At 48.3% G+C, this 13,821-nt stretch overlaps 2 protein-coding genes and 1 long non-coding RNA gene across 7 annotated transcripts in view; 2 read left to right on the top strand and 1 right to left on the bottom strand.

Annotated features, from left to right (window-relative positions):
- LOC144124487 (tRNA (uracil-5-)-methyltransferase homolog B-like) overlaps window positions 1-5,187 on the top strand; it is a 221,962-nt gene extending 216,775 nt beyond the window's left edge. For all 5 annotated transcript variants that reach the window (XM_077657181.1, XM_077657182.1, XM_077657180.1 and 2 more), the window contains one exon: window positions 5,029-5,187. In XM_077657181.1, coding sequence (XP_077513307.1) covers window positions 5,029-5,155 — 127 coding nt within the window. In that variant the 3' untranslated portion in view covers window positions 5,156-5,187. The remainder of the gene's footprint in view (window positions 1-5,028) is intronic.
- A 1,963-nt stretch (window positions 5,188-7,150) lies between these two features.
- On the top strand, window positions 7,151-13,497 carry LOC144124485 (uncharacterized). The gene is made up of 3 exons (XR_013313203.1): window positions 7,151-7,236; window positions 8,130-8,820; window positions 13,239-13,497. It is a non-coding gene; the product is annotated as an uncharacterized LOC144124485 (long non-coding RNA).
- LOC144124484 (uncharacterized) lies at window positions 8,816-13,100 on the bottom strand. The gene has a single exon (XM_077657177.1). The coding sequence runs from the start codon at window positions 12,895-12,897 to the stop codon at window positions 12,031-12,033; it is 867 nt and encodes a 288-aa protein (XP_077513303.1). The 5' UTR covers window positions 12,898-13,100; the 3' UTR covers window positions 8,816-12,030.
- Window positions 13,498-13,821: the final 324 nt, after the last annotated feature.

The following is a 13,821-nucleotide window of genomic DNA, read 5'->3' as shown; positions in this document are numbered from 1 at the left end:
AAAACCTAGGTGACCAGAAGATGGGCCATAATGGCAGGCCTGCAGTACTTCGTCTTAAAATGCCGCAGGTACAAAGAGCAGATAGACAGCTTCCGTCTGGATGTAGTTTTTCTTATACAAAACGCCGTCGCCTAAACAGAACGACGACAGTCCGCGTGAGAAGATTCGCGGGGGAGACTGATCGCTTCCTTCAAGATACTCAATGAAGGTCCGTAGTTCACTGTCGTCTATGTGGTACTGAGTGGGAATGGACGTGCAGATGGCACCAAAAAAACAGTCATCGTCGGGATCAGCTCAATTGACCTGGATAGGAGCACGAGACAGACAGCCGGCATCACTGCGCATCCTACCGGACTTATAGACGATGGTGACATCCAATTCTTGAAGTCCAAGGCTCCAGCTGCAAGCCGTCCCGGGGGATATTTCAGGTTCGCCAGTCAACACAGAGAATGATCACTGGCGACTCTAAAAGGGCGGCCATATAAATACGGGCGAAATTTGGTGACTGCCGACATAATTACCAGGCATTCTATTTCAGTGGTGGAATAGTTCGCCTCGGATCATGACAAGGTGCGGCTTGCCTAAGCGATGATGCGTTCAAGGCCATCTTGCCACGGCACAAGGACCGCACAGAGGCCGATGTTGCTGGCGTCTGTGTGCACTTCAGTTCGGCTGACTCGGCGAAGTGTCCAAGGATGGGCGTACTTTGAAAACGAGTGCGGATATCTTCGAAGGCCTGTTGTTGGCTCCTGGCCCCAGAAGAACGGTTCGGCAGCTTTCGTGAGGCGGATGAGAAGCTCAGCGATCTGGGAAAGGTTCTGCACAAAACGTCGATAATAGCCGCCGAGAACCAGAAAACTGCAAGCACTTCGCCTATCTGTTAGCATGGGAAATCAGCGTTGGAGGATCTCTTATCGTGGTCAGGGCTAACTCCCTTAGTGCTCAGGATGTGGCCCATGAACTTCAAATCTTGGAGAGTGAAGTGACACTTTTCGGCCTTGAGGGAAAGACCGGCCGAACGAATTGCTGCGAACACAGCGCGGAGGCACCTAAGGTGCTCTTCGAGCGTGGCTCTTCGAGGGTGCTCTTCGAGGTACACGAGGCAGGACTGCAATTTCAGATCGGGAAGCACGGTGTCCATCATCCGCTGGAAGGTTGCAGGAGCCGAGCACAGGCCGATGGGGAGCGCCCGGAATTTGTACAGACCGTCCGGTGTAATAAAAGCGGTCTGTTCCCGGTCGCGTTCATCCACCTCGATTTGCCCGTAGCCGCAGTGTAAATGTAGCGACGAGGATTATGTGGCGTGGCGCAGCCAGTCCAGGGAGTTAGCAATGCCTGGCAGAGGATAAACGCCTTTTTTGGTGACTTTGTTTAGACGTCTGTAATCAACACTGACCCGCATGGTTCCATCTTTCTTCGCCACTAGAACAACAGGCGACGCCCACGGGCTCGTTGACGGCTGTACACGTCGTCCTGGACCATTTCCTGAACTTGTCGGCAAATGGCATCACGTTCCTTCGGAGAGATTCGATAAGGCGGCAGACATAGCGGTCGCTGGCTTGCGTCAACTATAATGCGGTGCATTGTGAGCGGAGTCTGCCTAACCTTGGAGCTCGAGACAAAACAATCGCGGAAAGATTCGACAATGCTCTCCAGGTAGCGTCTCTGACTAGACGGGAGGCTCGGGTTCACATCCGTTTTTCATGAGTGGTCGGCGCCTCCAATAATTCCGGGTTTTCGGACAGCGCGTGCTGTCGCTAAGTTCTTCGGAATACGCAGCAGCCGCTTTTCCAGATAAACACTGAGGTTCACAACCAAAATTGGTTACCAAAAGTTCGGTTTGCCCATTGTTCAGTTCAATAATTTCACGAGCTACACAGACTTGCCGACCTAGGAGCAGCGACATGTTGGTTTCATCGATGCCAGGAGTGGCGCGGCTGTTATCGCACTCTACGGTAACAAATTTGCTGGGTTTTAACGGTGTCAATAAGTGGTCGTCACAGACGCGTAACTTAGTCCTGCGTGGCTCCGTATCGTCGTCGACTGGGCGCTGGCTGGAAAACAACACGATTAGCTCCTGAAGGTTGATGACTGCACCGTACTCCTGAAGGAAATCCAAACTGAGTATGGGGTCCTTGGAGCACTCGGCTAACACAGCAAACCAAACAAGGAAAGTAACACCGCGGATCTGGATTCGCGAAGTGCAGGCGCCAATCGATGTCCCCACATGGCCACCGGCTATGCGGATCTGCGGTCCAGATCAATGGGTCAGAACCTTTCTGAGGGCCGTGGCTAACCGAATGCTCATTACAGAAAAATCAGCGCCTGTATCCACGAGTGCGGTAACGTCGTGGTTGTCGGCGCCTACCGGAATTTCGGCGCAGACCAGTGGGTCGCAGCGCATTGTTGTGAAGTCATCTGGTCAGGTCGTCGTCGGCCGGATCGTCGAGTGGAGGCTCTTGACTCGATCCAGTAGCGGCGGCCCTACCCCCCGGAGGACGCAGTCTTCAGTTTTCTTGATGTAAGGACGTACCTCTGAACTGGCCAGAGGACGGCGGCCAGCTGGGCAAAGAGAACCGCCTAGGGGATGGCAATCGGGGAGTGTCGGTCGGCAATCGCGTCTCTGCGAAGTAAAAGGGCTGCACGTTATCGCCCAGGTACTGCTCGATATCCCGCGGCTGTCTACCATAGCGCGGTCAAGGTGCGTCAGGTGAAAACCCTCTCAAACCCATTCTGCGGTAGGGGCAGTGGCGGAGGATGTGGCCAGGCTCCCCGCAGTGGTAGCAGAGCGGCCGATTGTTTGGCATACACATGGTGGGCCTGAAGTCATGTGCGGCACAGAGGATGCTGCTGCGATTGGGTACTGCAGAGAGGGCGCAGGAGCGACTGCACAACTCGCTGGATTTCATCACGGACCACGTCCGTTACATCACCGCCGCTGGCCTGTGGAGCTTCGAAGGGAATTGTCGCCAGTTCCTCACAAGCTCCCAAAGCTTTTTGGCGGACAGCGACATAGGCGTGTGCTGGCAAGCGGCTGCTACAGTAGCCTGACGACCGTAGTGCGCGCCCTGTTCCTGCAGAGAACGCTCGATACCCGTTGCCTCCTTGGTGATGTCGGACACCGTGCTTGGCGGGTCCTGGACCAGTCCGGCAAATAACTGGTCCTTTACGCCGCGCATTAGGTGACGTACCTTCTTGGCTTCGGGCATAGCAGGGTCGGCCTGCTTGAAGAGCCACGTCATGTCCTCGATGAACATGGCCGCGCCGTTGTTCATTTGCTGTGACCTCGAGTGCAGGGCAATTTTAGCCTTTCTTTCGCTGGTACTAAATGTCGCTAGCAGCCCTCGGCAAGAAACCTCCCAGTCGGTAAAGGAACCTTCCTGGCTCTCAAAGCACGTCTTGGCCAAGTAGTGCTGCGCGAAGTAGACGTTGCGCAATTTGCGCTCGCCGTCCCACTCATTGAAGCCCACCACTCTGTCAAACCTCGCCAACCATGCTTCAACATCCTCGAACCTGTCACCGTGGAACAGTGGCAGTGGCGGAGATGCGTGAAGGATGAACGGTGGTGCATTCCTGGAATGCTGAGTTGTCTGGCTAGCCGCGGTGGACGTCATGTTTCTTACCGGCATTGTCAGTTGGCCGAGCTCCGGTTGTAGGCCTTGCAGACGGTCGCTCGTCTTGTGGATGGGTGCCGAGTCCACGCATTGAGAACAGGCATCAAAGGTGTCCTCGAAGTCAAGGTACATGGGATTCTACCCAGCAGCTCCACCAAATATGTCACCGACAAACGGTTGACGTGCAGGCACGATGGAAAGAAATGTTAACAAAGCGTAGCATAGGCGCTCCACCGTTTGCATTTCTCTTTATCTCGCTTGTACTTCGGTGGTCGCAAAAAGATGCTATAGAGTCGTCCATGATACATTCCAGGACGACTCTTACGTCGTTTTCTTACCACCGAGGTAGAAGCGGGATAAAGAAAAATTCGAACAGCTGAGAGCGTAGGCGCTGCGTTGTTCGCGTTTCTTTCCATTGCGATAGTACACACAACAGGTTTACTTAGACGTGTTGAGATGTGCAATACAACAGGGAACTCGAGAGAGGAAGAGGACAAACCTCTAGCCCCTAGAATCCGCAAGGCTTGCCAGGTGGAAGGGCTCATACTGCGGCAGTATATGCGGATTGGTCATTCTTGAGTTTATAATGATAGATCCCTTGGAGTCTTCATAGCACTCCTGTCGCAGTGGTGCAGCGGTTAAGAGATGCACCTTTGCTCTGTGGTGCAGGTGCTGCCACCGATGGGGCTTGTGAGACCCAGGTTGTTCTTCCCCAGCAAGCTCTCGCGACCAGTCATTATTTTAACTGCCGCTTGTCACAGCGGTTAGTTTGCTCACAACCCGGTGTGATTGTGATGACGCCAGAAGGTCACGTGAACAAGAATGGCCGGCTGTGATTCATCAAACGGTCGCCGAAGCCGGATAATTTTTTCCTATATAGAGGGGTACTGAAGCTCGCGTTAAAAGCAACCACATGCCGCTGGTTAAGTCGATCCCACGATCTCCGAATTTCGAAATCGTCGTTCGTGACGTGGCGTAATTTCAGTATAAATTTCGAAGACCTGTATTTGGACCGAGAGGCGCGGATATTGGGGCGTCTTATTGGCATCACTGTTTCGAGCGCAACCCACACTAACGATTTCCTGTTCCAAGGCTGTTGCGCATTTAGAATGAATATTTCGGCAGTACATCGAGTCAGGAAGGTCTTGTGCAAACGCAGATATGCTGCGCAAGAAGTGGCAATGTACGCTACGAAGTAACTGTACTAAATGAGAAAATGATATCTGTTTTAATGGACATTAATGTAGTGCGGCTTTCAATATCTTTTAAGTAATGAGCTGAAAAGAAAGTGAACGGCCCCATAATATGGGTGGATATCGCGAGGGTGATATTAAGAGAATTGCGTTCATTGTTTAGGTGGTGAAATGTTTGCCAGTGAGATGGGCTGCCAGAAATGCGCCTCTTTGTTGTGCAGGCTCTGCGACAGCCGGGCCCGGGCTCGCAAGGTGGGGCCCCCGTTCCGCCTGCTGCTCGCCTGCCCCGTGGACATGTTCCCGCAGACGCGTCACTGCGAACTCGTGCTACTCTTCGGGCGCTCCTAACAGGACGAAATAAATCACCTTCAGCACCCCTGGCTGTTATCACTGCTGCGCCAAAAGAGACTTTTTGCCCACTCTTGCGTCACACCAGTGCCAAAAGTTGGATGAAATATTTTGGCTACGTGCTGCTTCCACGACTGTGTCAGAGGGGAAGGGTGCCGAAACGTTCAAAACGTAACACGCATAAAGTCAACTCTTCAGTGGTTCGAACCGCTGCTTTCCTGAACTCTCGGTCAACAACTGTGGCATGTCTAAGCAGCGCGTTTCCAAGCTTGACATGCTCGATCCTTCGCTTCCCTCGTGCGGTCTATCGCCACCGCGTGGCAAAATGGCGGGGCCTTGCATGAAAAAAAAAATTCTGAGGGCACTTACTTTGCTTATGTGCAGGAATGCGACAGCATGGAACTTTCTGTAACGCCGGTTTTATCCCTTCTCTTACGGGTGTCCAATGATATATGAGACAGATACTGCACCATTTCCTTCCACAAAAACCAATTATTATTATTATTTTAATGCGACAGCTCCTGTCCCAGAAAAGCCCATGTTGTCAGCGTCAGCTGTGAGGGAGAAATCTCTCCTCCTCCTCTTCGCAATGTACACCACTGCCCCAACAGATAGCGGGCGATGGCAGCGTAAGGAAAGGAAGGGACACCTGTCATATTTCAGTGGGCAATCAATGGGAACCCACCAGACTGTGCCATAAGGAAATGAAAATTTATTTTAAGGAAAGGAAGTGGTCAATTATTATTAAGGAAAGGAAGTGACCCATCTGACATATCTCTCATTTCAGCACAGTGGGGCCACTGTGTGGAATCATGGGGCTCACAAACAATATAATAATAGTTGGTTTTTCGGGAAAGGAAATGGAAATGGCGCAGTATCTGTGCAGTATCTGTCTCACATATCAGCAGACACCTGAACCCTGCCAGGGAAGGGATTAAAGAGGGACTGAAAGAAAGGAAGAAATGTGCGTAGTGGTAGGTGAACAACACAGCGCACATCCAAAGCGCGTTCGCCGCGGAAGCTATGCTGGCATTCGTGGCATCGGGTTTGTCGAGAACGATGTGCCGACGAGCTACGACTGCAACGTGAGTCCCGCGCGTTTCGGCAATGTGCCTGGCAGCGAACAGTAGGCCTCAATGGCAAAGCTGTACGCCTTCTTGTGTTGACGGGCAGAGGGGGCTTTTTGGTCGCACAACCATTGCAATGTGCGCTCCGAAATATGCGGAACGACGGTGAAGTTCATCGTCCAACCTGAGCTGCTCAGACTCGGAAAGCATAGTGGCTGATACATGACGAGAGGTCTTGCCTGGCAGTGGTTTTACGTGGTTTGCCGCTCCGCGCGTCCGTTTCACCGTACGTAGCGGAGCGGTTTGTCTAACGGGCAAGGCGTCGCGCCGAACGGGCGATGGCGTTCCGTGGACTCCCTGGCAGTGCTGCAACACGCTGTCACGTTCCACTCTTAAAGGCGAAGCTTAAGCGTCCTCCAATTTTTTCCACAGGGCCTGTAGGCATTGCATTTTTGTTATTTTTACTTTTGTTTGTTTTCTTTTTAGTTTTGTTTTGTTTTTCTTTTTATCATTTTTATTTTACCTTGTTTTTATTACCTTTATGATTGTTTGGTTTTCATGTATTACTAATTAATGACTAATTAAATTACTAATTATTAATGACTAATTCCTAATCGCCCATGGCTTAGTAATAGACCATATGCAAAACTGCTTGGTCATCCGCCAACACTGGGCGCCGAAAGTCTAGTCGCCATCTTTGTTGCGGCGAGTGTTCAGCTGCCAGCCCAAAATATGTGCCAGTTGTTCGCCATATTGAGGTCTATTTGTATTTGAGCAAAAGTTTTATACGATGGCAAGACCTCTCGTCATGTATCAGCCACTATGCTTTCAGAGTCTGAGCAGCTCAGGTTGGACGATGAACTTGACCGCCGTTCCGCATATTTCGGAGCGCACATTGGAATGGTTGTGCGACCAAAAAGCCCCCTCTGCCCGTCAACGCAAGAAGGCATACAGCTTTGCCATCGAGGCCTACTGTTCGCCGTCATCGCTTCGCACGAACACATGTGACTCGGGGTAAGCAAACTTTTTGCTGTAGACATACTCTGCGAACAGCGTCCGACGCCAGCGTTGCCCCGGCGCTCTGTACTCTTCCATTACGCGCATACCCAAAGTCGTAACTCGCTCACTTGATATGGAAGTTTCGTCGCAACTGAATAGTGGGAGCTTCTCTTTCTTCGTTTCAAGGAGCATTTGTGGGCGGAAGCAACAAGCGCGAGTAACGTTATGTTAGGATGCGACCGGTTTCTGTATGTTGAAGGGGCGGATGCCGAATCGTCACAGAAACATTTTGCGAAACTGACATACCGATGCAATCGAATGGCCACGTGCCCAGAGCGGTGCATATTGCTTTGCAAATCGGTTCTTACAGTTTTCTCTCAACCACCGCAGTGGCTTAGTCGGCTAAGGCGCTCTGCCGCTAAGTGCGAGATTGGGGGATCGAGCCTCGTTCGCGGCGGCTTTGTTTCGATAGAGGTGAAATGCAAAAACGCCCTTTTACCGTACATGTACTTGCGTTCTAGGGCACGTTAAACAACCCCAGGTAGTCTAAATTAATCCGGAGCACTTCACTACAGCGTGCCTTGTAATGATATGGTGGTTTCAGTACGCAAAACCCCAGGATTTGACTTTTAGATGCATCTCGTGGTTTTTCGAGTGGTAACGTTACTTATACAGAAACAAGTATTTGTTACCAGACCAGCGTTTATTGATTGCTAGAGCCAATTTTTAATTGCAGTTGTAATCATGAAACAAACAGTGGTCGTAAAGTCTTTATGCAAGAGTTGTATCTTATGTGCATTGAGATGTCTCGGTTCTTGGGCACTCTCCCATCAATGCACATACTAGTGTTACAGGATAAGTTTTGAACCTCATGAGTACCACAGCACTGTTTTGGATTTTCTTTTCAGACTTGGTATCGTCCACGTGCATTGCACATGTTTCCGCAGTCAGAAGAAAAGTGGCCGTCCCTACAATGTGCAGATGTCTTTTCACATTACCACCGGCGTGCTTAGTACCACTGCCTGCGAATACCCAGCAGGAAAGAGTGGAGCCTGCAGTCACGTCCTTGCAGCAGTACGCCTGCTAGCCCTATTGAAGGAGCAGGGATTTGCAGAGCCGCCACCAGAGCTTGCCTGCACGGAGCTGCCTCACCAGTGGAGATGCCCAAGATAGAAAGGCATCAAGCCTGCAAGTGCTCTCGACGTGGACTGGCGAGCCCCACGTGAAGGCGGTGTGCAGTTGCCAGTGACTGCTCGCCTTTCAGGTGCAAGCCTGGACTACCAGGATGAAGATAGCCAAGTTGCCGCAATCCAGTCACTTGGTGCTGAGCTGGAGGCACTGGATGACCTTCCTTTTGCCGCTGTTTTGCAGGACGTGCGGGTTCCTCTGGTAAAGACAAAGGCAGGCCTTGCTCCAGTAGGCTCTCCACTGACATACCAGCAGTCGGACAGTCCACACGATTTTAAGACCTGGATATCATCCACCATTGCCCCCAGTGAAGGCACGAATTGTGCTGTCCCACGACTGGAGCTGTTTACTGGTGCAGTGCCACACACATTCCCTGCTGTCTTCACAGCTGATGAACAACAAATTCTGATGGTTAGCACATTAGTTGTTGCTTTCGTTCACTGCATTTATCGGGTGCTTTTGCATGTTTGCCATGTATTTGTGGTAGCAAAAGTGTTTTGTCCAGCATATAGCGACTTCTTTTTACATATGACAGTAGGCATGCTATTGAAATAATTCTGCTGTCCTAACTGTGCCATTAGTGCATACTGTCTATTTACATTCAGGTCTGAGTGAATAAGAGCACATATTGAGCACCATGTTTGGTAAATATTTGACATTCATTGACGAGGCCTTGCTGGCACTTACACACCATCTACATGCCACGTCATGGGAAGTGTTGCTGCTGATCTTGCTAAAAGGTTTGAAGTGTAATCTCTCAGAGTTCACTGGCTGTGATAGCACCATCCAGGATGCAAGGCCATTTAGTCTGGCGATGGCCGTCTGCTATGATAGTGCTCAAAGCATGCATGTCTAACTATACTATTTAGACCTGCTGCTCTTAACCACTGGGCATAAAGTGCTCTTTATCTCATGAACTGGCTTACAGAACGATTACTGTTCTCACCTCCTATGTGCACAGCTAAAACTGCTCACTTTCACAGCCAGCTGCGTGTTCTTGCTCTTTTTCTGTTGCGTTTCCGGTTTTTTATTGTGCAATTTGTCATTCACATAATGTGCATTGAAAGTAATGAGCATCAGTCAGAGCTCACCTAGCTGCCATATTACTTTTGACGAGTGCCAGGGGCAATCATACAGGGTAAAGAACCAGCATGGTGACCAGAATATTAATATGCTTATTTACCAACCACAGTGATAGCCATGTTAAGCCATGCAATCAGCCCTTTGCTAAAGGTACTGTAGCTTAATAATTCACAAAAAATACCAGTTAGTGGTTAAAGTGAACTTAAATGTCATAATGAAGCAGCACTTCTCTCTGGTTGCGGTCTTGTACTTTCCATTTACAGCCAAGGTGACCATCAGTTCATGGCTCATGTTTTCTCTCAGAATGAAGTGTTTGAGAATACTAAGCCGTGAAGCATGCCGCATGTTTGCACAGCCAACAGCTCGAACTTTCTATTGCATGCCTCATGTTTGCACAGCCAACAGTTGAACTTTCTGTTGCCATTGTCGCAGCCAAATGCTGCACAGTGATTATAATGCCTGCGACAGAGGGTGATTTATTTCTCCTGCTCCACCCCTTGTAGATGGCCTAGTGTAAGGCAGTGTCTTGTTAACACTTCATAGAATAGGCCAAAAATCTGAATAGCTCTGAAGCATGATATAACAACACAAACAGCTGTGCGGCGGCTGACAAAAGGCATGAAAGATGACGGGCTTGCAGTGAATTATGAAAATTTCAGTTTGGCCATTGAATCGATCAACATTTTGCATGCTCACATTAGCGTCATCTGATGCACTTTTACTAGCATAAGTCGAAAAAGACGATGTGCACCAAGCAGGATTATTGAGAACAGCTGAAATGCAACAAAGTGAAGACTTGCGGGAAATGCATATTTTCTTTCCTAACACCTTCAGCTTAGTCCTGAAGAAGCCCAGGAGCTAGAAGCAAATACCAGGCAGCAGGCCCTGACTGACAAGTGGCACTCGGCACGACGACACCGCTTCACAGCATCTACCTTTGGCAAGGTCATGAGGCGAAAAGAATGGACAGAGAAAGGTTTAAGGAATCTCTTGGACCCAAAGGATCTGTCCTGGGTACGGGCTGTACAGTATGCAAAAAAAAAAATGAGGCTCTTGCAGCAGAGCGGTATCCCGTTACAATGAGAGCTGCAGGACACATGACCTTGCAATATTGTGGCCTTGCTGTGACCCTGGCTTTCCATGGCTAGGCGCAAGCCCCGATAGGTTGGTTTTTGACCCGAAAGAAGGCACCTATGGTGCTGTGGAGATAAAATGCCCCTATTCTTTGAAGGACAGTGAAGCTAACACTGTAACCAGCAAAAACTTCTGTCTTGCATTTGTTGATGGTACACCTCAGCTCAAGAGAAATGATGAGTATTTTTACCAAGTTTTAGGACAGATGGCTGTCACAGAATGCAAATGGGCAGACTTTGTAGTCTTTCCTGAAAAGTGGATGGCTGTGGAGCGCATTTATTTTGATCAAGGGAGGTGGGACAGTGTTAAGGCACAGTTGGACGAGTTCTTTTTCAGTACTGCTGTGCCTTACTTTGCTGCTCACAACACTGCTGTGGTATAATTCTGAGATTGCATTCATCTGTGGTTTGAACACTCGTTTTTCTTCATTGTAGTGATCTACACTTACTGTAGCTAGTGATTATTTATACATATAAGGCTTCTGTGCTAGACAATGGCTTCCTTTGTATTCCTGGCCATTCTTTATCTTTTCTTTTCATCACCCATTCTATATTTTTGCATTTCCTGAATAAATAAAATAAAGACACATGAAAGCTATTTATGAGTTTAGCTAGATCAGCAGCAAATTACACCTTCAAAAACTAGCTCTAGTTGAAAGCAGGCTTTGTGATATAGAATAAAACGGTTGATTTTTGGGCTAGTTTGTGAAGCATATTGTGCTGAAGGGGGGCAGGAAAGAAATGGGAAAGATGCTCACTTATTGATTACTTGAAATTTCATCAAAATCAATCAATCAAATTTATTTCAGTATTACGGATACTCAGGAAAACGCAGACAAAAAGCCAAACAAGGCTTGACGAGGTCTGCGCTCCCTTACAAGGCATACAGTGCAACAGGTACATTTGGTCATCACAATTCACAAACGGATGACATAGATCATTGCAACTGACAAATACCCGGCAACGCTATATATATATATATATATATATATATCTATATATACATATATACACACACACAGTAACATTTATGGTACAATGCAAATGTATTAAAACGGGCACGCCTGCATAGTCTCCAAGTTTGCATTTTGTGGCAACTTCCCAAACAAAATGAACCGAAATTCCTACCGCTATGATGGCACCAGCCCTTTTTAAGGAGCAAAATTTTGGTCATTCACTAGGTGCCAAGTGGTCGCTTTCATGAGTATGACCCATCAGTAGAGCACAGTTTAGTGCATCACTCTAGTTTCCCTTTATTACACTTGTTTTTCGTACAGGATTGCACAGAATCTGAGTCGTAATACTCTAGTCCTTGTGCCCTCTGATTGTGGGGGTGAGGGAAGTTTCTGCTCCTGAGTTATCTTGCTGCATGGTTTGAGGCAGTGAATAGAGGTCATCCTTTAAGTTATTCATTCATTAGCTCTGTTGGAGGTGCCAGCTGTTGCCTGCTTGGTTGTGAAGGTTTGCTCAATGGGCTTTGAAAGTTTGTGAGAATAGCAGCCACAGTCCAGATTTGATTGATTATGGGAGCCAGTGTGAGTGGGATCGGCCGATCAAATATATGAAATGATTTGATTCTCCTTTCTACATGGATCCTCAATGAAGCAATCTCCTTAGTTTCCCTGACTTGTTGTTCAGAGAGGGCATTCCTGTGCAGAAATGGTGGAATGTTCAGCTTAACATTTTTACTTGCCAAAAGGTCCTCAATCAAGAACTCCTTGTCTGCCATGACAGAATAATTTTTGTCAAACTTGAGGTTGAGAAATCCACTTTTCAGTACGGCCTCTCTGTCTGATATAGAACCTGTGTACAGCTCTGACACAAAGCTCACTAAGCCGTTTGGTGAAACACCAATGAGGCCTTTAAAGGTATTTGAAGTCTTGTAAGTAGAGTAGGAGCTCGACTGGAGAGACAGTGAGGAAGGCACCTCACACTTTATCACTGTTGCATCCAAAATAACCCTTGTTGTTGGATACGTGCTGAATGCTGCAGGCATTGTTGCGTCTATTACAGCTCTTGATACCCAGAGTGGTAGTTTGCAGAGTCTTATGTACATGAAGTTAATCCATGACACACATATACGTGACACTGTTGACTGAGTGATCCCAAATCTGGGTGCCAGGTCATGCTCGAAGAGTCCGAGACGAAGCCTTACAAGTACGAGGAACAGTTCATTTTCTGCCTTCAGCTTCCGCCGTCGGCCTCCGCTGGCTTTGATGCCAGCTTTCCTCAAAACATTACTCCCATTCTTTCCGGGGTTGATGTAAGTCATCAATGCCAGGAAGTGCTGGTATGATGGTATTCCTGTGTAAGCAAGGAAGTCCTCGTTTGAATGTTTAAAACGGTCAATGCCAAAGCTTGTTCTAATTTCTTTTTCTTCAAGACGTGCAGTGAGGCGGCGATTTTCTTGGAGTGAAAAGTGCAACTCTTTCTTCGTCTGGAGCAGCTGCTCCTGGAGCACTTCACATTCATATTTATGTCTGTCTATTTCATTTCCCTGTGGGGCAACCACACCTTCGAGACATTCCAGTTCACTGATAGGCTCACCACTACCTAATAAAGGGGTTTTACCAGAAGCAGGTGAACAGCTGGCGGTGTCTCTCTCTGTTTCAGGTGCTTCGGACTCTAGAGCTGCAGACGATCGATTAGTAGACTGGTCACCAAAAAATTCTGCTGCACTGTCTTCTACATTCAGTGCTTGAGCAACAGCTTGATCTGAAATCTATGTGCTTGTGGACAGGCGCTCAATGTTCGCTTCTTGGGTGTTTTACGAAGCTGTTGTTTTTTGCCAAAGCTGAACACTCTGGGGCAGGCTGTTTGTCACAGTAAGTTGTTGCCGCACCAGGAATAAAGTCTGATGGCAGGAAATGCCTTGAACACACTCTTGTGCATTTTGTCACCTTGAAGTATTTCCCTTCGTCGTGCTTAATGGCGATGATCCACTTTTTGTATAATGTGGCATCTCTTGGGAAGTGATGATAAGAAACCTGCAAGTTTCAAGAGATGTACATGTAGTTAAAACCTGTATTAACAAATAATTCATCAGTAACCTATATTTGCTATACATGAATATTTCGACCAGCGCGCGACATTTAAAAATACAGTTAAAACTCGATTTAACGAAGTTGAGGGGAGCCGTGAATTATTTCGTTAAATCGAGAACTTCGTTAAATTGAATGAGGCATTTCTTGGGCAC

Source organism: Amblyomma americanum, chromosome 3 (genome assembly GCF_052857255.1).
Source record: "Amblyomma americanum isolate KBUSLIRL-KWMA chromosome 3, ASM5285725v1, whole genome shotgun sequence".
NCBI lineage: Eukaryota > Metazoa > Arthropoda > Arachnida > Ixodida > Ixodidae > Amblyomma > Amblyomma americanum.
Note: the sequence above shows the minus strand (reverse complement) of the source record. Positions and strands in the feature narration are given on the sequence as shown.

Bases quoted from the DNA above. Each gene is read 5' to 3' on its own strand.
- LOC144124484 (XM_077657177.1), bottom strand. From the start codon at position 12,897: ATGACTTACATCAACCCCGGAAAGAATGGGAGTAATGTTTTGAGGAAA.